The 27,553-nt window shown below is 49.0% G+C and overlaps 1 protein-coding gene across 1 annotated transcript in view; it reads left to right on the top strand.

Moving 5' to 3' along the window:
- The first annotated feature begins 1,525 nt into the window (after positions 1 to 1,525).
- Positions 1,526 to 27,553, top strand: part of ARPP19 (cAMP regulated phosphoprotein 19) — a 54,236-nt gene continuing 28,208 nt past the window's right edge. The window contains exon 1 of the mRNA XM_073618742.1: positions 1,526 to 1,697. Coding sequence (XP_073474843.1) covers positions 1,638 to 1,697 — 60 coding nt within the window. The 5' untranslated portion in view covers positions 1,526 to 1,637. The remainder of the gene's footprint in view (positions 1,698 to 27,553) is intronic.

Below are 27,553 nucleotides of genomic sequence, written 5' to 3'. Positions count from 1 at the left end.
TATTAAGGTAAATGAGGCTGGGTCTGAAGGTATTGTGGTAAGACGGGCTGGGTCTGGATTTATAGGGGTAAGAGAGGCTGAGTCTGGAGGTATTAAGGTAATTGAGGCTGGGTCTGCAGGTATTGTGGTAAGACAGGCTGGGTCTGGATGTATTGGGGTAAGAGAGGCTGGGTCTGAAGGTATTGGGGTAAGAGAGGCTGGGTCTGAAGGTATTGTGGTAAGACGGGCTGGGTCTGGATGTATAGGGGTAAGAGAGGCTGAGTCTGGAGGTATTAAGGTAATTGAGGCTGGGTCTGCAGGTATTGTGGTAAGACAGGCTGGGTCTGGATGTATTGGGGTAAGAGAGGCTGGGTCTGAAGGTATTGGGGTAAGAGAGGCTGGGTCTGAAGGTATTGGGTCAGAGAGGATGGCTGTAGCGATATTAGGAAAAGATGGGATGAGTTTAGCCTAAAGCCTATAAACAGTTTACGTAGTTTATAAAACAATACTGTTTTTTTATATTGCTTTTTATTTTACTGCAGACTCCGGTCCTATTGTTTAACCTCACATTTGCCCACTTTTAAACACAAAATGGCCACATTCACCATTTTGCCCACAACCCTCTGCGCCCCCCCATCCTCAGGAATTATGATATGTTTACATTTCCCAGGTATAGTGACATGTCCTCTTAAAGTGGAGTTAAAGTCCACGATGCATAACTCTCCCCAACATTTCTCAGCGGCATTCTTCCATATGCCGCCCTGTGGCAGTCTTCATTGGCCAAGATGTTCTTGTGCAGCTCAATCTGTTGTAATTTACAAAGAAGGCTGTGAATGGATGGTAGGTTTATTTTATTGTACAAGGGACATTGCATATCTCTTCTGCAGTAATAACCCTGCCTGCTCCCAGATTTTCAAGGGTTGGTTCATCTTTACCTAACAGCTGCCTATGCTGATAGGGGTCGTCTGTAGATAAGGACCAAAGCTGCATGCCCTTGCTATATGTGTAGGCCATTTACGTAACTCATAAAGCCTGACTGAAAAACTCCCAGGATGAGGGTGTTGCTAGGGGACTCCTAGTTACTGTTCACCTTCGCCATCACAGCAGTGAGCTCTTTCTCTGACTCAGCACTGTGATGGTGAACAGCTGAGAATCTCTTAGCAACGTCCTGGGAGTTGTGCAGTCAGGCTTTATGAGGTATGGAAATGGCTTACATCTATAGCAAGGGCAATATTCATCTGTGGTCAGAGCTGCACAGTTTGTCTCCATCCACCTACATCTCTTCCATGCATAGGCAGATTTTGGTAAAGGTGAACTAATCCTGTAAAAAAATTGTATTTTTTTTCCCACAATACATCCCGAATGCAGCCTACACCTCCCCTCCTGTCATCTCTGTATGCTTCACTATAACTCAGCCTGTAATCACACCTCCACCCATCCCCGCTATAGGAGACGGGCAGGTAGAAGAAGACTACAACTCCCATGAAGCTTTGCGGCGGGTGACGTCACCCGGTGTCGCACGCTTGAAGAGGATTCCCCGCCGTCCGGACGTAAAGGTCCGGGTGACGTAGCCGGTGTGGTGGCCATCTTGGTGTAGGAGGAGTCTGGAGGTAGATTGGGGGCAGACAGTGCTGTGAGGCCGCCGTATTCTCTCCACCATGTCCGCCGAGAACCTGGAGAGCAAGACGCCGGAGGAGGGCATTACTGACGAGCAGAAGGTGAGGTGATGGCGGGCAGAGTGCCGGCCGAGGGGGGAGGGCGGCTGTGTAATGAGAGGAGAGGATGAGTCAGAGCGTGCTGTGTGCCGGCGACTGCCCATGTGGGGCCCCAGTACTGTGTGCCCGGCTCCCAGCCCGCCCCACTACGAGGAGAGATACCCTATACTACCAGAGGGGCCATCTATACCCCTCTACAGGGGCCCCGCACCACTCCTGATCCCAGGGGCCCATCTACACCTCTCTACAGGGGCCCCACACCACTCTGATCCCAGGGGCCCATCTACACCTCTCTACAGGGGCCCCACACCACTCTGATCCCAGGGGCCCATCTACACCTCTCTACAGGGGCCCCACACCACTCTGATCCCAGGGGGCCCATCTACACCTCTCTACAGGGGCCCCACACCACTCTGATCCCAGGGGGCCCATCTACACCTCTCTACAGGGGCCCCACACCACTCTGATCCCAGGGGCCCATCTACACCCCTCTACAGGGGCCCCGCACCACTCCTGATCCCAGGGGCCCATCTACACCCCTCTACAGGGGCCCCGCACCACTCCTGATCCCAGGGGCCCATCTACACCCCTCTACAGGGGCCCCGCACCACTCCTGATCCCAGGGGCCCATCTACACCTCTCTACAGGGGCCCCGCACCACTCCTGATCCCAGGGGCCCATCTACACCTCTCTACAGGGGCCCCACACCACTCCTGATCCCAGGGGCCCATCTACACCTCTCTACAGGGGCCCCACACCACTCCTGATCCCAGGGGCCCATCTACACCTCTCTACAGGGGCCCCACACCACTCCTGATCCCAGGGGCCCATCTACACCTCTCTACAGGGGCCCCGCACCACTCCTGATCCCAGGGGCCCATCTACACCTCTCTACAGGGGCCCCGCACCACTCCTGATCCCAGGGGCCCATCTACACCTCTCTACAGGGGCCCCGCACCACTCCTGATCCCAGGGGCCCATCTACACCTCTCTACAGGGGCCCCGCACCACTCCTGATCCCAGGGGCCCATCTACACCTCTCTACAGGGGCCCCGCACCACTCCTGATCCCAGGGGCCCATCTACACCTCTCTACAGGGGCCCCGCACCACTCCTGATCCCAGGGGCCCATCTACACCTCTCTACAGGGGCCCCGCACCACTCCTGATCCCAGGGGCCCATCTACACCTCTCTACAGGGGCCCCGCACCACTCCTGATCCCAGGGGCCCATCTACACCTCTCTACAGGGGCCCCGCACCACTCCTGATCCCAGGGGCCCATCTACACCTCTCTACAGGGGCCCCGCACCACTCCTGATCCCAGGGGCCCATCTACACCTCTCTACAGGGGCCCCGCACCACTCCTGATCCCAGGGGCCCATCTACACCTCTCTACAGGGGCCCCGCACCACTCCTGATCCCAGGGGCCCATCTACACCTCTCTACAGGGGCCCCGCACCACTCCTGATCCCAGGGGCCCATCTACACCTCTCTACAGGGGCCCCGCACCACTCCTGATCCCAGGGGCCCATCTACACCTCTCTACAGGGGCCCCGCACCACTCCTGATCCCAGGGGCCCATCTACACCTCTCTACAGGGGCCCCGCACCACTCCTGATCCCAGGGGCCCATCTACACCTCTCTACAGGGGCCCCGCACCACTCCTGATCCCAGGGGCCCATCTACACCTCTCTACAGGGGCCCCGCACCACTCCTGATCCCAGGGGCCCATCTACACCTCTCTACAGGGGCCCCGCACCACTCCTGATCCCAGGGGCCCATCTACACCTCTCTACAGGGGCCCCGCACCACTCCTGATCCCAGGGGCCCATCTACACCTCTCTACAGGGGCCCCGCACCACTCCTGATCCCAGGGGCCCATCTACACCTCTCTACAGGGGCCCCGCACCACTCCTGATCCCAGGGGCCCATCTACACCTCTCTACAGGGGCCCCGCACCACTCCTGATCCCAGGGGCCCATCTACACCTCTCTACAGGGGCCCCGCACCACTCCTGATCCCAGGGGCCCATCTACACCTCTCTACAGGGGCCCCGCACCACTCCTGATCCCAGGGGCCCATCTACACCTCTCTACAGGGGCCCCGCACCACTCCTGATCCCAGGGGCCCATCTACACCTCTCTACAGGGGCCCCGCACCACTCCTGATCCCAGGGGCCCATCTACACCTCTCTACAGGGGCCCCGCACCACTCCTGATCCCAGGGGCCCATCTACACCTCTCTACAGGGGCCCCGCACCACTCCTGATCCCAGGGGCCCATCTACACCTCTCTACAGGGGCCCCGCACCACTCCTGATCCCAGGGGCCCATCTACACCTCTCTACAGGGGCCCCGCACCACTCCTGATCCCAGGGGCCCATCTACACCTCTCTACAGGGGCCCCGCACCACTCCTGATCCCAGGGGCCCATCTACACCTCTCTACAGGGGCCCCGCACCACTCCTGATCCCAGGGGCCCATCTACACCTCTCTACAGGGGCCCCGCACCACTCCTGATCCCAGGGGCCCATCTACACCTCTCTACAGGGGCCCCGCACCACTCCTGATCCCAGGGGCCCATCTACACCTCTCTACAGGGGCCCCGCACCACTCCTGATCCCAGGGGCCCATCTACACCTCTCTACAGGGGCCCCGCACCACTCCTGATCCCAGGGGCCCATCTACACCTCTCTACAGGGGCCCCGCACCACTCCTGATCCCAGGGGCCCATCTACACCTCTCTACAGGGGCCCCGCACCACTCCTGATCCCAGGGGCCCATCTACACCTCTCTACAGGGGCCCCGCACCACTCCTGATCCCAGGGGCCCATCTACACCTCTCTACAGGGGCCCCGCACCACTCCTGATCCCAGGGGCCCATCTACACCTCTCTACAGGGGCCCCGCACCACTCCTGATCCCAGGGGCCCATCTACACCTCTCTACAGGGGCCCCGCACCACTCCTGATCCCAGGGGCCCATCTACACCTCTCTACAGGGGCCCCGCACCACTCCTGATCCCAGGGGCCCATCTACACCTCTCTACAGGGGCCCCGCACCACTCCTGATCCCAGGGGCCCATCTACACCTCTCTACAGGGGCCCCGCACCACTCCTGATCCCAGGGGCCCATCTACACCTCTCTACAGGGGCCCCGCACCACTCCTGATCCCAGGGGCCCATCTACACCTCTCTACAGGGGCCCCGCACCACTCCTGATCCCAGGGGCCCATCTACACCTCTCTACAGGGGCCCCGCACCACTCCTGATCCCAGGGGCCCATCTACACCTCTCTACAGGGGCCCCGCACCACTCCTGATCCCAGGGGCCCATCTACACCTCTCTACAGGGGCCCCGCACCACTCCTGATCCCAGGGGCCCATCTACACCTCTCTACAGGGGCCCCGCACCACTCCTGATCCCAGGGGCCCATCTACACCTCTCTACAGGGGCCCCGCACCACTCCTGATCCCAGGGGCCCATCTACACCTCTCTACAGGGGCCCCGCACCACTCCTGATCCCAGGGGCCCATCTACACCTCTCTACAGGGGCCCCGCACCACTCCTGATCCCAGGGGCCCATCTACACCTCTCTACAGGGGCCCCGCACCACTCCTGATCCCAGGGGCCCATCTACACCTCTCTACAGGGGCCCCGCACCACTCCTGATCCCAGGGGCCCATCTACACCTCTCTACAGGGGCCCCGCACCACTCCTGATCCCAGGGGCCCATCTACACCTCTCTACAGGGGCCCCGCACCACTCCTGATCCCAGGGGCCCATCTACACCTCTCTACAGGGGCCCCGCACCACTCCTGATCCCAGGGGCCCATCTACACCTCTCTACAGGGGCCCCGCACCACTCCTGATCCCAGGGGCCCATCTACACCTCTCTACAGGGGCCCCGCACCACTCCTGATCCCAGGGGCCCATCTACACCTCTCTACAGGGGCCCCGCACCACTCCTGATCCCAGGGGCCCATCTACACCTCTCTACAGGGGCCCCGCACCACTCCTGATCCCAGGGGCCCATCTACACCTCTCTACAGGGGCCCCGCACCACTCCTGATCCCAGGGGCCCATCTACACCTCTCTACAGGGGCCCCGCACCACTCCTGATCCCAGGGGCCCATCTACACCTCTCTACAGGGGCCCCGCACCACTCCTGATCCCAGGGGCCCATCTACACCTCTCTACAGGGGCCCCGCACCACTCCTGATCCCAGGGGCCCATCTACACCTCTCTACAGGGGCCCCGCACCACTCCTGATCCCAGGGGCCCATCTACACCTCTCTACAGGGGCCCCGCACCACTCCTGATCCCAGGGGCCCATCTACACCTCTCTACAGGGGCCCCGCACCACTCCTGATCCCAGGGGCCCATCTACACCTCTCTACAGGGGCCCCGCACCACTCCTGATCCCAGGGGCCCATCTACACCTCTCTACAGGGGCCCCGCACCACTCCTGATCCCAGGGGCCCATCTACACCTCTCTACAGGGGCCCCGCACCACTCCTGATCCCAGGGGCCCATCTACACCTCTCTACAGGGGCCCCGCACCACTCCTGATCCCAGGGGCCCATCTACACCTCTCTACAGGGGCCCCGCACCACTCCTGATCCCAGGGGCCCATCTACACCTCTCTACAGGGGCCCCGCACCACTCCTGATCCCAGGGGCCCATCTACACCTCTCTACAGGGGCCCCGCACCACTCCTGATCCCAGGGGCCCATCTACACCTCTCTACAGGGGCCCCGCACCACTCCTGATCCCAGGGGCCCATCTACACCTCTCTACAGGGGCCCCGCACCACTCCTGATCCCAGGGGCCCATCTACACCTCTCTACAGGGGCCCCGCACCACTCCTGATCCCAGGGGCCCATCTACACCTCTCTACAGGGGCCCCGCACCACTCCTGATCCCAGGGGCCCATCTACACCCCCTGCACAGGGGCCCCGCACCACTCCTGATCCCAGGGGCCCATCTACACCCCCTGCACAGGGGCCCCGCACCACTCCTGATCCCAGGGGCCCATCTACACCCCCTGCACAGGGGCCCCGCACCACTCCTGATCCCAGGGGCCCATCTACACCCCCTGCACAGGGGCCCCGCACCACTCCTGATCCCAGGGGCCCATCTACACCCCCTGCACAGGGGCCCCGCACCACTCCTGATCCCAGGGGCCCATCTACACCCCCTGCACAGGGGCCCCGCACCACTCCTGATCCCAGGGGCCCATCTACACCCCCTGCACAGGGGCCCCGCACCACTCCTGATCCCAGGGGCCCATCTACACCCCCTGCACAGGGGCCCCGCACCACTCCTGATCCCAGGGGCCCATCTACACCCCCTGCACAGGGGCCCCGCACCACTCCTGATCCCAGGGGCCCATCTACACCCCCTGCACAGGGGCCCCGCACCACTCCTGATCCCAGGGGCCCATCTACACCCCCTGCACAGGGGCCCCGCACCACTCCTGATCCCAGGGGCCCATCTACACCCCCTGCACAGGGGCCCCACACGGCTCTGATCCCGGGGGGCCCATCTACACCCCCTGCACAGGGGCCCCACACGGCTCTGATCCCGGGGGGCCCATCTACACCCCTGTACCTCTGTCCCCATGGTTCATTGTCTTTTTAGAGGGAGGGGGCATCTGCTGTTCTAGGATTCTCTGTACTCCTATGATGGGGCCTCAGCTCCCTCTACTCTCAGGGGTCCACCTTCCTCTCTTGTAATGCCCATTGGCCAATATGGACTCCCTTGCACCTCTTTGAGGCCCCCTATACACTGTATGTCTACCTGCTACATTGGTTAGATGTTAGAGAAGTCTGACAATTTGGAATCTCTTACACCCTGTTTATATGGGCCCTTTCTGCTCCTAAGGGCCCACCTTCCTCTGACATTCTGGATAATTACTTTTTTTAGGGGATGGGGGGACCACTTCTTTGTGGGGGAATCTAACAATCTGGGGTCACATTTTATGTTAATCTCCTTGTATAAACCATGGAGCCCCTAGAGGTACACCAGACACATGTATAAGGAATGGGGCATAGTAATATGAATGGGGTGAGCACATGGCTGGGGTGGGCATTACATGTTATCATACTGATGCATTCTCTATGCCGGGGACATGAATGGTGTACTGATGATGTATGACATTAGATGGGGGGGGGGTCAGTAGTGGTTAGTGATGAGATCCTCCTCCTCCGCCGTGTTCATATGACGCTGCTGGAAGTAAGATCTGACCAGCCGTGGTCTCTGACTCTCCGGCTTCTGGAACTGGCTGGGTTATCCTAGTTGCTGTGTATTAGCCCCACCTAATCTGCAGTAATGAAGAGGTTACATGGAGTCCCTGCAGCAGGTTTATTACAGCCTCACCCTCTTTATTATAATATCTTCTCCCTACAGTGAGTACAATCTTCCTGCATATAGAGCGTTTTTACTTTTTTTTTTTTTTTTTTTTTTTTCATGCATACTTCATTCAGTTCTTAGAATTCGAATGAACTGGCTGAAATGCTGCAATGTATACAAACAGATTTAATAGTTGTTTGCACTCCAGCAAGCCTTCAGGATGTGCTCGTATTTTCTCATTGTTTTATATTGTAAGTGATGGGTAAACACCGGGCACTCTGCCTTCCGGCTCCTGGGTCATCTGATTGGGTCATACTACCTGTATTAAAAGATAACTAGACTTCCGGTTCCGGCGCCACATGAGGAGGAGGTGAGCAGCTCCAGCTCCCGCACAGCTCCTCACAAAACCGGCATTTAAGCCAGCCACAGCACCGGGGAAACCCCCCACAGCCTCCGCTCCATCCCTGGCAGGCATGGACCGCTTCGTGGAGCGATCATACGCTCGGGCGCTGTCATCGCCCCCCTTCACAGCTCCGCCGGCGGGAGACACCGCGGCCGAAACAGCCAAGATGGCGGCCGCTCCGGATTTAACAGAGCGGCCTCAGCAGCAGCCACAACCTCCCCCTGCCCCAGCTGTGACAGACACCGACCCCACATCCCCTGCCAACATTGCCCAGGCTGTAGTTCAACTACTGGGGCCATCTCTTACAGCCACTGTGGACGCCGCGGTACACAGAGGGCTGGAACAGCTACATATAGAAATCCAGGCTCAGGCCCAGCGCATCACCCAGGCGGAGGAAAGGATTTCAATATTAGAAGATGATTGCACTGCCTCATCTGCAGCACTTGCACGCATTAATGCTTCACAGAGAGACATATGGGACAAACTGGACGATTTGGAAAATCGCTCAAGAAGAAACAATCTGCGTATCATTGGCTTACCAGAGTCGATCCCAGCCTCCCACCTTACAAATATCTGTGCGAAAACCATCCCAGAGCAACTTGGCCTCCGCATACCGTGCACGGTTGAACGAGCACACCGCATGGGTCAATACTCTGACACACGCGCTAAACCTCGACATGTGATAGTGAAGTACTTAAACTACGCCGACAAAAACGCCATAATGCAAAAATTTCGTCGCACACGCTCACTGGTGGTAGATGGCGCGAAACTGCTACTTTTCGCGGACTATTCCATAGAGGTAATGAAACAACGCAAAACATTCTCCTCGGTATGCTCCACTCTGCACCACAATCAGATCCGATTCTCCCTAGCATATCCAGCTGTCCTCCGCGTTCAAACGCCTGAAGGGGAGCAACTCACCTTTCGTACACCTGAAGAGGCGGAGACCTACCTAACCAACAGAAGCTCCGAAATGGAACACAGTGCCGCGGCGGAGGGATCACCATCATCATCCTCACAGCGTGCATATGATCCCCCTAAGCACCCCCGAAGCCCGACTAAACCTCCATATAAACGCAGCCGCTTCACCAACCAAGAAATTCGCTCTGGGAACCGTTGAAGGAACTGACGGAAGACTCCACAATATCACCCCTTTTCCACATCGCCATCTCAGGACGGGTAGTATCAATCCATCTTTTTTTTGTTTTGTTATTAAGATGAGGATACTTGTGATGTCTCTATAAACTGCCTTACATGCCCGTTATAGAACACTACCCCTTCTAACCTGTAGCTGGAAGCTACGCAGTTAAGAATTCTACAGTTATAATGTTATAGTCATGTTATTTAACAACAGCTATAGTCCCTCACTACCTGGGAAACCTTCCTTTTCAAGGACACTTGCAATGTTATGTTTACTGGTATTTTCTATTTTCTGGTATACTTAAAGCCTAATTTTAAGAGGGGGCTCTCCTCTGTGTTCAGCGTACCTCACCATTGATTAATTTAAACATGCACTACCTCCTCAGGGGATCCCCCCCAAACCACCCTCCCCTTCTTTCCTGCACCCCCCCTCCCTACTTCCCCTTCCTTTCCCCTACCTTCCCTATCCCCACCCCCTGTTGCTACCACCCTGCCCCTAAGTGAGGAGCTGGCAATCAATGGGAGCTACGCTAACGAGATAGGTGAGACCTCATGTGGAAAAAAGAGAAGTCCACGACTCAAGTTATGTATTTCCTTATACGATATACTGCCTTATTAATGTTTATAATTTATTGTTGCTTAGAAAAGTTTAAGTTCATGTTTGCCATCCTAGTTCTTGTGTCTTCAGGGGTTCTGAGGCGCTTTGGCGGCTCCCAAGAGGTAGATAACACATTCATTCAGGGGTTTCTATGCAAACTCCTGAACCAAACCACTTTCAAACACCAAATATGTCACAGTCTGCACTTGGGAGTCACCTAAAGTTTGTCTCGTGGAATGTCAAGGGACTGCGCTCCCCTAACAAACGTATGTCCATCCTCAGACACCTGCGGCGTCTCCGGGCAGATGTGGCTCTACTTCAGGAGACGCATCTGGCTGCAGACGATATGCAACGTCTTCGCAGATTGTGGGTGGGCTCTGTCTATGGCTCCCCAGCAGTGGGTCGTAAGGCAGGTGTTGTTATCCTTCTACATAAAAATCTTCAACACACAGTCAGAGAAGTTAAGGTTGATTCGGAGGGAAGAAAAATGACGCTACATCTGACTATAGATGGCAAACACATAGCACTTACTAACATATATGCTCCCAATTCTCCTGACACCTCCTTCTTCCAGGATTTAGTGAAATGGGTGCTAACTACACCAGAGACGCTACACCTCTTGGGCGGGGACTTTAACTCAGTCATGTCTCCCCTAGCTGATCGCACAGGCCCCCCTTCACATAGAACACACACCCATACCCCCTCATCATCTGCATCCACCCTATTATCACAAGCCGTCGCCTCCATGCAATTTGTGGATGTCTGGCGCTTAATGCACCCGACGGAACGGGAATACTCCTTCTTTTCACCCCCTCATAATACGTTTTCACGTATAGATTATTTTTTTGCCTCCCCAGCCCTAAGCTCTATAACTAGTACACCAGACATACAAGAGGCAGTGATTTCAGACCACAGCCCAATCGTGATTCATCTCACCCAAACAGCTCGCTCATCTCCCTCCCCTACTTGGCGCTTCCCCTCCTATTTAGCTGATAATGAGGACTTTCAACATACACTATACTGCGCCTGGGAGGAATACATCTCTACTAATAGAGCCCACATTACAGATCCTAACCTATTCTGGGAAGCAGGCAAGGCCTTCTTAAGAGGTAAAATAATCTCATACACGACCCAGTTTAAAAAAAAAGTCAAACAACAGTATAGTAAATCAAGCGAAACTCTACGCCTGGCTCATGAGCAGCTCACAATAAACCGCACCATAGAAAACATACAAAAATGGAGACAGGCCAAATCCACCTTTGACCTATGGGCAGAACAGCATGAAGCGGCCAAAACATCATACTCTCAGTTACATTTTCATAGATTTGGAAACAAGGCTGGTAGACTACTGGCCAAAATGTGCTCAGGCCCCAGACGTCCCACCCGTATCTCAGCTCTTAGAGCTAAGACAGGCTCTATGATCACCTCCCCAGCTGAAATTAGCAACCTACTCGTAGAATACTATACCAATTTATACAAAGCTGACCCGACTGACTTAACTACCACCGACTTACTGCTCGACAAAATACGTTTACCCAAACTCCACCACACACAATTAGAGTCGATCAACGCCCCCATCACCATTGACGATATTCTATCCACGATCAAAAACATGGCCTCGGCCAAAGCCCCGGGACCCGACGGATACACTGCTGAATTCTATAAAATGACCAAAGAATTCATCCCTGCTACTTTAAAACATGTTTACGCAGCTATGTGGGACGGAGGGCCCTATCTTCCTACGGGAACACAGGCCCACATCAAATTAATCTCTAAGAAAGGAAAAGACCCCCTACTGCCAGGCTCATACCGGCCGATATCATTAATAAATGTTGATGTCAAAATCCTATCCAAAATAATTGCTTCACGGCTAGCTCCTCTACTGACATCCCTATTACACCCAGCTCAATCTGGCTTTGTTCCGGGCAGATCGGCCACCTTAAACATTCGAAAAGTATTAATGGCTCTAGAATACGCCAAAACTCACCCTAACCAAGACATTGCCATCATGTCATTAGACGCGGAAAAGGCCTTTGACAACATCAGTTTCTCTTGGCTCTTTAGAGTGATGAGACAATTTGGATTCTCAGGACCGATTATGCGATTTCTGTCACAAATGTATGCAGCCCCTACCGCACGTCTTGTCACCCCCGATTTTATTTCGGACACGATTCCACTAACAAAAGGAACGAGACAGGGGTGCCCCCTGTCTCCACTCCTGTTCAATCTAGCAATCGAACCCCTGTCCAGAATATTAAACTCAGCTGATGGAATCAGTGGCATCACTCTGGAGAACCACACTCTTCGTTCAGCACTATTTGCAGACGACATACTGCTATTTTCCACCGACCCTATAACAGACTTTGACAGACTCAAACGACTTTTTTCAGACTTCAGACTTTGCTCGGGATTCAGAATTAATTTCGATAAGAGTGAGATCTTACCATTACAACCCCATCTCTCCAGTAAATGGAAACACCTATCCCCCCTGGCCATAGCCAACCAACATATTACATACCTGGGCATTAAAATAGGACGTGAACCATCCTCTCTATATTCTTTGAACTACCCCCCTTTGATAACGAAAATTGTGAAGGAGTTGGAGGCTTGGGGGTCCCTGCCTCTCTCGCTCTTTGGGAGATGCCATCTTTTCAAAATGGTGTCCTTTGCGCGCCTGCTCTACCCAATGCAGACCATACCTCTTCTAATTAAACATTCAGACATCCAAAAACTCCAAAAGGCCCTAACTGTTTTTGTATGGTCTCACAAAAAACCTCGCATAGCGCTACAGAAATTATGTCTCCCAAAGGGCGAGGGTGGGGCGGGACTGCCCAATATGCGTTTTTACAACCTGGCATGTTTACTCAGACAGGGCTTAGACTGGCTAACTGGTGGTTCTAAATATTCTAACATACATTTAGAAAAGGCTATGGTACACCCATATACCCTCTCGGCCATCCTCCATTCTAATCCCAATACATTACCCCCCCACCTCAAAACAAGTGTAATAATTAAGGATACGGTCGTTGCATGGAGGGAAGTAAGAAAATTGCTCAAAGTGCCATCCAACATTTCCAAATACCTCAAAATACAAGGCAACCCTATGTTCCTTCCATCTACCATCCACAAAGCTTTTGGCCATTGGAAACTTAAAGGCCTCACAGATGTCTCCTCTGTTTATCTTAATAAGCCGGGCAAATTCAAACCGTTTCATACCCTGATGCGGGAATATTCCCTACCACCAACACATGCTTTCTTTTACCATCAACTCATCAATTATCTCAAATCATGCTCTGGTCCTAACACTAACCCACTTGAAACATCCTGCATTGATACTCTCATCAAAACCAATAACTACTCCATCTCCAACATTTACTCCTATCTCATACAACATCAAACACGAAAATATGCCCTCAAACCCTTTCAAAAATGGTCACATGTATTAGACGACGAATCCCTGCCAGAAAAAATCCTTGAGGGGTACAAAACAGTCCGCAACCTTACTGCCTCTGAATCCTGGAGGGAAACACAATTTAAGATTATCCACAGAGCTTATTTCCCTTTCCGTTACAATGAGAAGGACCCCACCCAAACCCAATGTCCCTGGTGCAAACTACCTCACCCCACGCTACTACACAGACTCTGGGACTGTAACAAGGTCGATGCATACTGGACTAAGGTGATCTCCTACATCAACGAGGTCCACAAAATTCAGTGCACAAAGGACCGCCTACTATGCCTGTTCAGCATACCCCCTGCACCCGCATCGCCAACGAGGGTCTCACAAACTATTCCACATTGGGCTCACCTCTGCCTTCTAGTGGCTCGCAGAACTATCATGTCTCACTGGATATCAGCTACTCCTCCTACCCTGACAACGTTTAAAAAAGCCTTGGCATCACTTTTCAATCTAGAAAGACTAGACACTATCACCCTTAATTTCCGGTCAACTTCCCGTTTTTTCAAAAGATGGAGGAAGTACATTGAAGCTACATTCACTCCGCAGGCACTAATCGAAATAATGAACCCATTTCGTTACACGAAATGGTACTTGACAAAAGATGTCACCAATTCTCTAGGCCGACTCAAAATACCCCCCACCCCAGAATCCTTTGTCTTTAACCCACCGTAGGTTATTCATAAACTCATTGTGCCCCCTGACGTCCACCCTCTCAGATCTTAAGTTTAATCAGACGCTGCCTCCACTCCTGAAGGTATTTAGATGTGAAGATTTTGTATATGTCGAGCAAATTTTCGCCCCATAGGGTCGATGACATGGCAAACATGAACTCCCCCCATCCTCCCTTCCCCAAATTTTTCTTTTTATTTTCTTTTTGTTTATCTCTCTGTTACTTCTCTTTTGATCCAACTGATATGACAAGATTGTATTTCAACTACTTTGAGAAGTCATTCAACTGTATAGATTGTAACGATCAATACTTTGTAACTTTTGTAACACTAAATCTTATACTTTTGTATGCCATAAAACCCAATAAATATTTTTCAAAAAAAAAAAAAAGATAACTAAACCCATGAACAAAAATATAATTGCCACCTCCTAAGGTCCTTTGATTGTGGTGTTTTTTAGTTTGGATTTGTGAGTTTAGAAGCAAGAGAAAATCTGAGTTCTTATCAGAAATACTGTGTTTGTGATCTGCACCCAACAAAAATAACTTCTTCCTAGCTATCTTCTGTAAACTGGATGAAGAGGTAAGGACACGTTTGTAGTTCTTATCAGAAGAGCAGCCTAGGGTGACAACCATGGATCCCTTCATATGTACAGTGGAGGAGTGGCCCAAGGACAAGAAGTGTTTATTTGTAGGATTACCGGGTGGAAAAGCAAAAGAAGCTTGGAAAAGAGAAAATGAATGCAGCCACCACACCAAGAGCTAATAGTCTGCAATATATTACACGTTTGGTTTAGGTACACTTTGAGTTTGTACAGACTTTCCAGATCTACTTTGTTCAACTCCCACAGCCCAGAAATATGCTGGAGGACTGACTGACTCTTGTTGGACTTATTTTTATGAAAGGAAGGTCCTGCAATTGGCACTGGTGTGAGTATCTTGCTGGGAAAAGCAGCCTAAAGCCCTGTACACACGGGCCGAGTGTTGGGAGACATCTTCTGGTTAAAAAAAAAAAAAAACAAAACAGCTGACTTTCAGCCAGTGTGTATGTCGGTCTGTCTGACAGAAGCCGGCCGAGCATGCTGGAAAACCAGCAGCCGACCGACGCCTGATCAGGACTTCCAGCCAATGGCGGAGAGCGCTGATCGGAGTGTTCTGGCCGCAGGGCGTCCCTCTGCCAGAAAACAGCTCAGTGGGGGAGATCGCTGTACTAACTTTGCATAGTTAGTACAGCGGCTCTGACAGGAGCTGAGTTTTTTTTTTTTGTTTTTAACGGCGTAAAGGTTAACGTGATCTGATATCGGCTGAATGGCACTTTGACAGACAGTGATGTAGAACAATGGTGGTCAGTTTTCTAAGAGCCCTTTCACACTGGGGCGGTTTGCAGGAGCTATTGCGCTAATAATAGCGCCTGCAAACTGACCCGAAAGTGCCGCTGCCTTAATTACAGTGTGAAAGCCCCCGAGGGCTTTCACACTGCCAGCAGCATCTTCGGAGCGGAGTGTATACCGCTCCTGCCCGCTAGCGGCCGCATACCAACGGTAAAGCGCCGCTTACAATAGCTTACAATAGTGGCGCTTTACCGCTGATGCCCGCCCCAGTGTGAAAGGGCTCTTAGTGTAGGGCCCCTGAGTACAACCTCTGACACATTCAGTACAGTGGATTAGTGGTTAGCATTTCTGCTCTGGGGTCGTTGGTTCAGCGCCTGGTCAGGACCCTAGCAAAATTAAGTTCTCATGTTCTCCCTGTGCTTGCTTATGTTTTCTTGATCTATGGTTTCCTCCTACACTAGCACTAGTTATTAGCAAATTGGCCCTTGTATAATCTATTGAGTGTGCCCAAGATTGGTGCTTCACCATCTGCCCCAACAGCAGATAAAGCTCCTTGAGTTCACATGGAGATAAAAAAAAAAAAAGAAATTAATCGCCCAAGAGTTGCAATTTATAATTCAGCAAAGGGTTCCTTAAACTGTTCTGTGCAAGGTCCACCCTGTGGATTTTACAAATATTAGCAGGCAAAAAAAAAAGTTTTAAGGAGTCTCCCCTTACCATCCAGGGGTGCCCCTTCAGAATGGCTGAGGGAAGGTCGTGGCTGGCAATGGATGTGCCAGCCTCCAGATTATGATACAGTGGGGACGGAAAGTATTCAGACCCCCTTAATTTTTTTCACTCTGTTATATTGCAGCCATTTGCTAAAATCATTTTAAGTTCATTTTTTTTTCCTCATTAATGTACACACAGCACCCCATATTGACAGAAAAACACAGAATTCTTGACATGTTTGCAGATTTATTAAAGAAAAACTGAAATATCACATGGTCCTAAGTATTCAGACCCTTTGCTCAGTATTTAGTAGAAGCACCCTTTTGATCTAATACAGCCATCAGTCTTTTTGGGAAAGATGCAACAAGTTTTTCACACCTGGATTTGGGGATCCTCTGCCATTCCTCCTTGCAGATCCTCTCCAGTTCTGTCAGGTTGGATGATAAACATTGGTGGGCAGCCATTTTTAGGACTCTCCAGAGATGCTCAATTGGGTTTAAGTCAGGGCTCTGGCTGGGCCATTCAAGAACAGTCACTGAGTTGTTGTGAAGCCACTCCTTCATTATTTTAGCTGTGTGCTTAGGGTCATTGTCTTGTTGGAAGGTAAACCTTCGGCCCAGTCTGAGGTCCAGAGCACTCTGGAGAAGGTTTTCGTCCAGGATATCCCTGCACTTGGCCGCATTCATCTTTCCCTCGATTGCAACCAGTCATCCTGTCCCTGCAGCTGAAAAACACACCCACAGCATGATGCTGCCACCACTATGCTTCACTGTTGGGACTGTATTGGACAGGTGATCTTGGAGTCCTTCAGGTGTTTGTGTGTTTTTTTTTTTTTGCAAACTCCATGCGGGCTTTCATGTGTCTTGCACTGAGGAGAGGCTTCCCTCGGGCCACTCTGCCATAAAGTCCTGACTGGTGGAGGGCTGCAGTGATTGACTTTCTACAACTTTCTCCCATCTCCCGACTGCATCTCTGGAGCTCAGCCACAGTGATCTTTGGGTTCTTCTTTACCTCTCTCACCAAGGCTCTTCTCCCCCAATAGCTCAGTTTGGCCGGACGACCAGCTCTAGGAAGGGTTCTGGTCGTCCCAAGCGTCTTCCATTCAAGGATTATGGAGGTCACTGTGCTCTTAGGAACCTTAAGTGCAGCAGAAATTTTTTTTGTAACCTTGGCCAGAACTGTGCTTTGCCACAATTCTGTCTCTGAGCTCTTCAGGCAGTTTCTTTGACCTCATGATTCTCATTTGCTCTGACATGCACTGTGACCTTTAAGGTCTTGTATAGACAGGTGTGTGGCTTTCCTAATCAAGTCCAATCAGTATAATCAAACACAGCTGGACTCAAATGAAGCTGTAGAACCATCTCAAGGATGATCAGAAGAAATGGACAGCACCTGAGTTAAATATGAGTGTCACAGCAAAGGGTCTGAATACTTAGGACCATGTGATATTTCAGTTTTTCTTTTTTAATCTGCAAACATGTCAACAATTCTGTGTTTTTCTGTCAATATGGGGTGCTGTGTGTACATTAATAAGGAAAAAAAAATGAATTTAAATGATCTTCGCAAATGGCTGCAATATAACAAAGAGTGAAAAATTTAAGGGGGTCTGAATACTTTCTGTCCTCACTGTATACAGAATGGCGCATCCACTGCCAGCCAGCCTGGGTATTTTCACAAGCACTCGCTGTGGGCCTGATAAAATCTACTAGCGGGCTGATGTGGCCTCTGAGCCGTAGTTTAGAGACATCGGCTGTAGCAAATGGGCTGCTGACTTGCTGCGGCATACTGGTGGAAATCACGTATCACCTACAGATTGTCACCAAAACTCCATACACTGCATAAAGAGATGCAGAATAAGTTTTTTTTTTTTTTTTTTTTTTTTTTTATTTTTTTTTTTTTTTTTTCTTTATTATTTTTTTTTTTTTTTCATCTTAATGCAATATTGGGACAGTTTCATTTGTAGGGTAATTGGGAAAAGATGCTCTACATGTGGAAACCCGCTGTCTATTACTATAAGAATATTTCCTTTTTTTGTTTTTGAATGAGGATGGAAGGGTTAATAATCATCAGATTTTGATCGCTGACTGTCTTGTATTGCCCTAATTTCTTGTTACAAAGACAAAAGGGAGGGGAAGTCTTACTTGGCTGGAGTTGGGCCTTTAGTAATACTGTTTATGGAGTCGTCTTCCCTCTAATTCCCGTATGAGAATACATCTGAGTCATATCTCCTGTGACAATTGCATTCACTTTTATGATGTTCTACAAGCTCAGCTGTGCTGTCAATCTGTATGGGGGGGAAAAACAGATTTTTACACATTTTTAATTAGATATCTTCAGATTGATTTAGGATGTTCTTGTTTCACACATTATGAACATCAACCCCCCCCACCCCACCGCCCTTTTTATATTTATTTTTGGAAGAGTAGAAAAGCACTGTTATAAGCAATTTTTTTTTCTATATGTTAAAGTGTAGTGCCAGATGTATGTGCCCCCCAACATTTTATTTTTTTTTCTCATCTTCCTGTATATAAACTCCCATTATCAGTTCACATACTTGACAGCGCTGAAAGAAATCTCAGCTACCTTTTTGCCTTTGAACACTGGCCTTACATGTGGATGCAGCCAGTTCTGTTGCATTTGAACTGCAGACAAAGCAGGTTAAACATAGCCCTCTTCCTTCCTTTTTTTTTTTTTTTTTTTTTTTTTTTTTTTTTTTTTCATAGAAAGTAGGTTATATTGTCTTGAATGGCATAGTTCATACCAGTGCTTGCAGTTCCGGTGCGTCCCAAAAAAAAAAAGTAGAACATGCTGCATTTTTCCTGTAGTGGACTGTACTGGAACGATGTAAAAAGCATCAAAAACTCAGGGGAACACACCTAAACGCCCTGGAACACCCATGTTCTTATTTAAGGTTAAGGAAAAAAAGGGGGGGGGGAATGCACTGGACTGCAGAAACGCATCTGAAACGCATCAAAAATGCACATGCAAAAAAGCATCTGGAGTGCATCCGGACTGCGTTTCTATGGTGTGGACTGGCCCATGGACAGGAACCCTCTGGCCCCATTCACATCCAAGTGTCCTGGGGCTCAAAGTCCTAAATTGCATGTATTTTATTGGTGGCTGTTCACATATGAGCACTCAGGCACCTGATGCTCTGAAATCTACAAGAGCTACTTTTGAGGCAGATTCTGGCATTTTTGGCCCCATAGACGTTAAAGCTACTTTCATTCTGGGGCGGGCGTCGGCGGTAAAGCGTCGCTTTTTAGCGGCGCTTTACCGGCTGCTAGCGGGACACTTTTAATCCCCTCTAGCGACCAAAAAAGGGTTAACAACCGCCCGCAAAGTGGCGCTTTGCCGGTGGTTTGGCGGCGCTGCCCATTGATTTCAATGTGTGTACACCGCTCCTACAGCGCTGCAAAGATGCTGCTTGCAGGACTTTTTCTTACCGTCCTGCAAGTGCAACGCTCCAGTGTGAAAGCACTTAGGCTTTCACACTGGAGTGAGAGCAGAGGCTCTTTACAGGCACTATTTTTAGTGCTATAGCGCCTGTAAAGCACCTCCAGTGTGAAAGCAGCCTAAAAGATGTTCAGGCTTTTTTTTTTTTTTTTTTTTTTTTTTTTTTTACAATTATGATACCCTTAGTGGATGCAGCATCAATCTGATACTGCATCTGTCTCTTGGCAGATCGCTGAGAGGCTGAGCCTGGATTTGCTGAGTGACATCAGCCGACAGCGAGGTTTAGCCCAATGTCTGCTGAAAATGGGCCACAGGAGTGCAGAACAAACTGCCAAAGAAGCCGTGGCCATAGTTCTCCTTTTTAATGCACACTTGATTTGAGCATTTACAGGCATTTCCATTAATGTTTCAGGTGTTTGAGGCTGTAGGTGGTCTTTTCAAAGGTGGTTTTGAACTGCAGTCAAAGCAGGTCAAACACAGCCTTTTCCATGACCATTCACAAAAAGCCTTTCTGTGATTGGAGGATGAGAAGTTGGTGCATCCCCTGCCCCTACTTTGTTTCATTCAGTAACAGGATGTATTGTATTCTGTGAAAAACACACATGGCTTTTTTGCAGGGTGGATTTGATTTAAACCAGGTCAATTTAAATAACTAGTAAAAAGGCTTGATTTAAATCATCTTTTTTAACCGGTTCCCGACCGGCGCACGCCGATGTACGTCGGCAGAATGGCACGGCTGGGCAAATGGGCGTACCTGTCCGTCCATTTGAATTCCCCGCTGTGCCATTGCGTGCGGGCCGGCCGGGAGCTCTGTGAATCGGGCCGCGGGGATACCCGCGATCGCCTCACGGAGAGGAGCCGTTGTAAACAGCATCTCCCCGTTCTGCCTAGTGACAAGTGTCACTCGATCTCTGCTCCCTGTCATTGGAGCAGAGATCAGTGAGGTCACACACAGAGCCCATCCCCCTACAGTTGGAAACACGCCCCTAGGACATACTTAACCCCTCCCCTCCCCCTAGTGGTTAACCCCTTCACTGCCAGTGTAATTTACACAGTAATCAGTGCATTTTTAATCGCACTGATCGCTGTATAAATGACAGTGGTCCCAAAAATGTCCGACATGTCTGCCATAACGTCGCAGGCTGATTGCCGCCATTACTAATAAAAAAAAAATGATTACTAAAAATGCCATAAAACTATCCCCTATTTAGTAAACGCTATAACGTTTGCGCAAACCAATTAATAAACGCTTATTGCGATTTTTTTTTTTTTTTTTTATACTATCGGCCTAAACTGAGGGAAAAAATTTTATATATATATATTTTTTTTGGGGGGGATATTTATTATAGCAAAATGTAAAAAATGTGTTGTTTTTTTTTTTTTTTTTTTTTTTTTTTTCAAAATTGTCGCTCTTATTTTGTTTATAGCGCAAAAAATAAAAATCGCAGAGGCGATCAAATACCACCAAAAGAAAGCTCTATTTGTGTGGGAAAAAAAGGACGTCAATTTTGTTTGGGAGCCACGTCGCACGACCGTGCAATTGTCAGTTAAAGTGACGCAGTGCAGAATTGCAAAAACCGCTCTGGTCAGGAAGGGGGTAAAATCTTCCGGGGCTGAAGTGGTTAAAGAGCAACTGTCATCTCTGACCCGCTGTTGACTCACCGACAGTCCTATTTACTTTAATGGGAAGGCTGGTGATGTGGCAGTGACACAACAAGGTGAGGGACATGGCAGCAGCAGGTGAGTGGATGCCCGCTAACAGGTGCTGCCATGATGGATCTGAAACGACAGATGCTCTTTAAATGTAAGGACTTATTCTTGCTGGTAGTTAGAATCTTTTTAATATTTGCAAACAAAATGAAGGTTTCCTATTTAGAATAATAAGCTGCCAGGTTAGTAAAACAGCAATGTGAGAACTGATTCAATCATACAATTTTTAGTGTACACAGATTTGCAAAACACTGGGATAAAGGAATCTTCCTGAACTTTGAACAAGTTTACCAAAAATTAAAATATTGCAGAATATACAGCCTCATGCTGAATAAACTAAATTATTATGTATCTTAAAGCAGAGTTCCACCTAAAAATGGAACTTCCGCTTAAGGTGATGACCCCGTGAAATGCCACATCTGACATGTCATTGAGGGGGAGGGGGGGGGTTTATTTTATCATTGATTTAGATCTACTCTGCTTTTTTGTAAATCTGCATGGCGTTTGGAGGGGGCATGGTGCAACTGGAGCCCTTCCCTGTTAGCCACTGCTCTCTTACCTGGAAATCCAGTGGAGCTGGCTTGTAATGAGGTATGAATTTACTAATATGCAGCACTGCATACTAGAGGTCGACCGATATATCGGCCGGCCGATATATCGGCCGATATTTGGCGTTTTTTACTTAATCGGCATCGGCCGATTGTGCTGATAAAAAAGGCCGATTATAACTTCAGCCGTGACTTGCAAATGACTTCTGTAATAGAAGTTAATGCAAGTTTCCCTAAGTTATCTGTGGAGAGGATTCTCCCCTCCTCTGGGCAGCCTGCCAAGTCTGATAAGAAGATACATTGTATCTCTTTCAGGTTCTTTTTATCAATAGACTGAACTCTGTGTGTAGAAGTTTTCAGTTTAACCATTTAAAGACTAAATCTTTTCTGACACTTGTTGCTTACAAGTAAAAATCCTGTATTTTCTGCTAGAAAATCACTTAGAACCCCCAAACATTATATATATTTTTTTAGCAGAGACCCTAGGGAATAAAATGGTGATTGTTGCAATATTTTATGTCACACGGTATTTGCGCAGCGGTCTTTCAAACGCAATTAAAAAAAAAAAAAATACAGTAATGAATTAAAAAAAAAAAAAAAATAAGCAGTAAAGTTAGCCCATTTTTTTTCGTCCAAAAGTTTTGATTACCTGTTTTTGTGTATTTATTATTTAAGATAGGGTTTTTTTTTTTTTTTTTTTTTTTTTAGGTTTTTTTTTTTAGGTTTTTTTTCTAAATTATACATACAAGTGAACTGATTGGAGGTTTGTTTTGTTTAATGTTTAAATGAAAAAAAATTTCTGTATTACTTAAGGCTGCTTTCACACTGGAGCGGGCAGGCGTTGATGGTAAAACGCTGCTAGTTTTAGCGGCGCTTTACCGTCATTTTAGAGGCGCTATTCGGCTGCTAGCGGGGCGCTTATAACCCAGCTAGCGGCCGAGGAAGGGGTTAAATGCGCCCCTGAAGCACCGCTGCCAAAACGCTTTGCAGGCGCTTCGGTAGCGGTGCGCATTTATTTCAATGGGCAAGAGTGGTGGAGCAGCAGTATACACCGCTCCAAAGATGCCGTTTGCAGGACTTTTTTTTACATCCTGCCAGCGCATCGCCTCAGTGTGAAAGCACTCGGGATCTCACACTGAGTGCCGGTTCACACTACCGCGACTTGGGATCCGACTTGTCAGACCTCAAGTCGCCCCAAGTCGCTTGACATCTGAAAGTCCATGTAAGTGAATGAGAGCCGTCTATATGTACGCTACTGAAGTCGCTCCGACTTCAGAAAAGGTCCCTGTACTACTTCAAGGCGACTTGTAGGCGACTTGTACCCATTGATTTCAATGGAAGTCGCCTACAAGTCGGATCGTGGTCTATAGTGAAGCGACTTCACAGGAAGAGAAGATGTTTTTTTCACGCAAACCCCTCCCTCCCCCAGAGCGGATTGTAGTTTGATTGGCCACTGGAAAGTCGCCTGTCTTGGAGGCGACTTGAAGTCGCCTTGTAAGTCGCCTCAAGTCGCGCTGAAGTCGCGCTGAAGTTGCGCTGAGGTCGCGCTGAAGTCGCCTTGCTAAGTCGCGCTGTAAGTCGTGTTGCCCCTGTGTGAACCAGCGCTGAGACTGCAGGGGAGCCGTTTTACAGGCACTTTACAGGTGCTATTTTTAGCCCAAAAGCGCCTGAAAAACACCCCAGTGTGAAAGGGGTCTAACTGTTAGATTTTATGAGATGAAGGAAAAAAAGAAAGGGAAAAAAAAAAAATCGGCCAAATATATCGGCCCAAAAAAATCGGCATCACATATCGGCCATCGGCCACCGCGATTTCTAAATATCGGCATCGGCATCGGCCAGAGAAAAACCCATATCGGTCGACCTCTACTGCATACAGCATACCTATTGCCTCTTTCTACATAGCTGGTATACAATTTACAGAACATGCTGTTGATCAACAATATTTTTCTTGCAGAGCAAAAATGAGAGTTCTGTGCCACACCGTGAGCATCCCATGGTGACCAACTTGTCTTCTGCCTGAGCTCAACGCTGATAACCAACATCTCTCCAGCTGTGTGAGGAAAATAACTGTCAAAGCCTTTAGTCTCCCTGTTGGCATCTTTCAGATTGTACAGAGCTCTGGAAGAAGAGAAGATATTTTTTTTAGTGATGCACTGAATTTTCGGCCGCTGAAACATATCGGCGAAAATGGCCTTTTTGGCATTTTGCTGAAAAGGAAATCTCACCGATAACGGCGGCGGGGCCCAGTCCCTGGTGCTGCCCATTAGGGGGGTGCCCTTCTGGCGCCGCAGTCCTCTCCTCTCTTCCCTCTCTCCTCGCCGCGATCTCCTTTGTGTCATGGCATTTAACTACACAGACCACAGTAACAATGTCCCGCCTCCTGTCAGACGGCACACTGATCCAGTGGTGGGACATTGAATCAGTGTGACATGATTACAGGAGACGGGACATCGTTACTGCAACCCGGGCAATTCAAATGCAGCTCCGTGACACACGGAGATCGCCGCTCTAATTCGGGCACATGTGGGCTGCATCTTATGGGCACATGTGGGCTGCATCTGAGGGGCAAATGTGGGCTGCATGACGGGCACTGGTGAAGCTGCATTGATCTCTTGTATTATGTCCCCAGTTTCTGACCCTCTCCTGTACCGTGTCCCCAGTCTCTGACCCTCTCCTGTACAAAAATATTTTTAAAAACAGTCACTTCCGGTATCTGTGCTGTTTCGGTATCGGTTTTCGGGATAAAGGAAGATTTATTTTCGGTATCGGTTTCGGTACCAAAAAACCCATTCAGTGCATCCCTAAATTTTTTTTTTTTTTTTTTTTTTTTTTTTTTCCTTCATTTTGGATAGAGTAAGGGAGGGGTTATAACCCCTGTCTAGAGATGCACCGAAATTTCGGCCGTGGAGGTGTTATCGGCAAAATGCCGATAAGGCCCCTTTCACACTGCAGCGACTTGAAAGTCGTGCAATTTTTGCCATGCTTTCAGGGAATGCCTGTGTAAACTTGAGGTCTATGGACCTCAACTCGCATCAAAGTCGGACCAAAGTAGTACGGGGTCTTCTTTGAAGTTGGTGTGACTTGAAGTCGCACAGATATGAATGGTTGTCAGTGGGACTCATGGGGTATGATCTGTCATGCAACTCTGATATCCAAAGTTGCATAAGTGTGAAAGGGGCCTAAGAGAAAAAGTGCAGGTAATGGCACTTAAAACGCGCTGCAATTTTACCATGATTACTGTGCTTATGGTATGCTTTCATAGGTCATGTGACTCAAAAACGGCATAAAAAATGTAACACGGGTGCGTTAATGATACATTCTTGCTGCATTTTCAATGCATTTTGAACTGGGAGGTGTTTTTTTTTTTTGTTTTTTTTGTTTTTTTTTTTTGTTTTTTTTCCCTCCTGACCAAAAATGCAGCAACCAGTGTGAAGACGCATAGAATTTAAAGGGCTACATTTGTCTTGAGCTTTTCTTGCGCTAATAGTGCAAAGAATGGCTGACAATAAATTAATATTTGATTTAAAAAGTTTAATCTAGTACAATTATAAATATTTTTGTGCATGCGCAGTAGGGAACGGACTGTGAAGCCCTCAGGTCTCCCTTACAAGGAATGGTGGCAGCAACCGAGAGCCGATTGTAAAATGGGCTGGGGTGCCAGCATCGTGGGATCCCTGGACAGGTAGATTGTCTTTAATATTAAGCGTCAGCAGCTACAGTATTTGTAGCTGGTGACTTTAAATTTTTTGGTGAGGGGACTGGAGCTCTGCTTTTAAGGTCTGCATCTTTTATTTTTGTAAATTTTCATATTAAATGTAAAATATATCTGTTTCATAATTTTATTCAGAGAATGCATTCCAGAAAGCATAGAATGTACTGTGTATGTCCAAAGAGTGAACCTTTAATCAGAAGCTGATGGCTGCAGTAGCAGCTATCAGCTTATGCAGGTTTGTTTTTAGCTGGCTCCCGGCTTGAAAGGGAAAGTGACATGACAGCTCTGTACCTGACGATCACTTTCACAGAGCCGGCAGCGGGGAGCACCCCCCTGCCAGTGCCCCTCCTCCCATGGTTCCTGAGTTGGTTTTTAGTAGGTATGCACTGATGCCATTTTATAATTCCAACTGAAATAAATTATTATATAATAAATATACATTTTTTTTTTATTTTGAGCTTTTTTTTTTTCAATGTGAAAGGTGTTAAAATAAGAAAAAAAGCAAACAAATTTTTATTTTTATTTTTTTTAATTATCAATAGTTTATAAAATGGAATTGAACCAAAAAAAAAAATCAGCAGGAGAACAGGGAGTTAACTAAGGCTGATTAGAGTAAATGAAGGGTTATTAAGGGGGTAAACAGGAACATTTAAAAAGAAATAAATGTGTGTGTGTGTACACACACACACGCACGCACGCACGCACGCACACACACACGCGCACACGCACGCTTGCGAAAGTATTCGGCCCCCTTGAACTTTTCATCCTTTTTCCACATTTCAGGCTTCAAACATAAAGATATAAAATTTAAATTTTTTGTGAAGAATCACCAACAAGTGGGACACAATTGTGAAGTGGAACGAAATCTATTGGATATTTTAAACTTTTTTAGCAATTAAAAAACTGAAAAGTAGTGCGTGCAAAATTATTCGGCCCCTTTACTTTCAGTGCAGCAAACTCACTCCAGAAGTTCAGCGAGGATCTCTGAATGATCCAATGTTGTCCTAAATGACTGATGGTGATAAATAGAATCCACCTGTGTGTAATCAAGTCTCTGTATAAATGCACCTCCTCTGTGATAGTCTCAGGGTTCTGTTATAAGCGCAGAGAGCATCATGAAGACCAAGGAACACACCAGACAGGTCCGTAATACTGTTGTGGAGAAGTTTTTAAAGCCGGATTTGGATACAAAAAGATTTCCCAAGCTTTAAACATCCCAAGGAGCACTGTGCAAGCGATCATTTAGAAATGGAAGGAGTATCAGACCACTGCAAATCTACCAAGACCTGGCTGTCCCTCTAAACTTTCAGCTCAGACAAGGAGAAGACTGATCAGAGATGCAGCCAAGAGGCCCATGATCACTCTGGATGAACTGCAGAGAACTACAGCTGAGGTGGGAGAGTCTGTCCATTTGACAACAATCAGTCGTACACTGCACAAATCTGGCCTTTATGGAAGAGTGGCAAGAAGAAAGCCATTTCTCAAAGATATCCATAAAAAGTCTCGTCTAAAGTTTGCCACAAGCCACCTGGGAGACACACCAAACATGTGGAAGAAGGTGCTCTGGTCCGATGAAACCAAAATCGAACTTTTTGGCCACAATGCAAAACGATATGTTTGGGGTAAAAGCAACACAGCTCATCACACTCATACACACACATCCCCTCTGTCAAACATGGTGGTGGCAGTATCATGGTTTGGGCCTGCTTTTCTTCAGCAGGGACAGGGAAGATGGTTAAAATTGAGGGGAAGATGGATGCAGCCAAATACAGGA

Source organism: Aquarana catesbeiana, linkage group LG03 (assembly GCF_042186555.1).
Source record: "Aquarana catesbeiana isolate 2022-GZ linkage group LG03, ASM4218655v1, whole genome shotgun sequence".
NCBI classification, from domain to species: Eukaryota; Metazoa; Chordata; class Amphibia; order Anura; family Ranidae; genus Aquarana; species Aquarana catesbeiana.
Note: the sequence above shows the minus strand (reverse complement) of the source record. Positions and strands in the feature narration are given on the sequence as shown.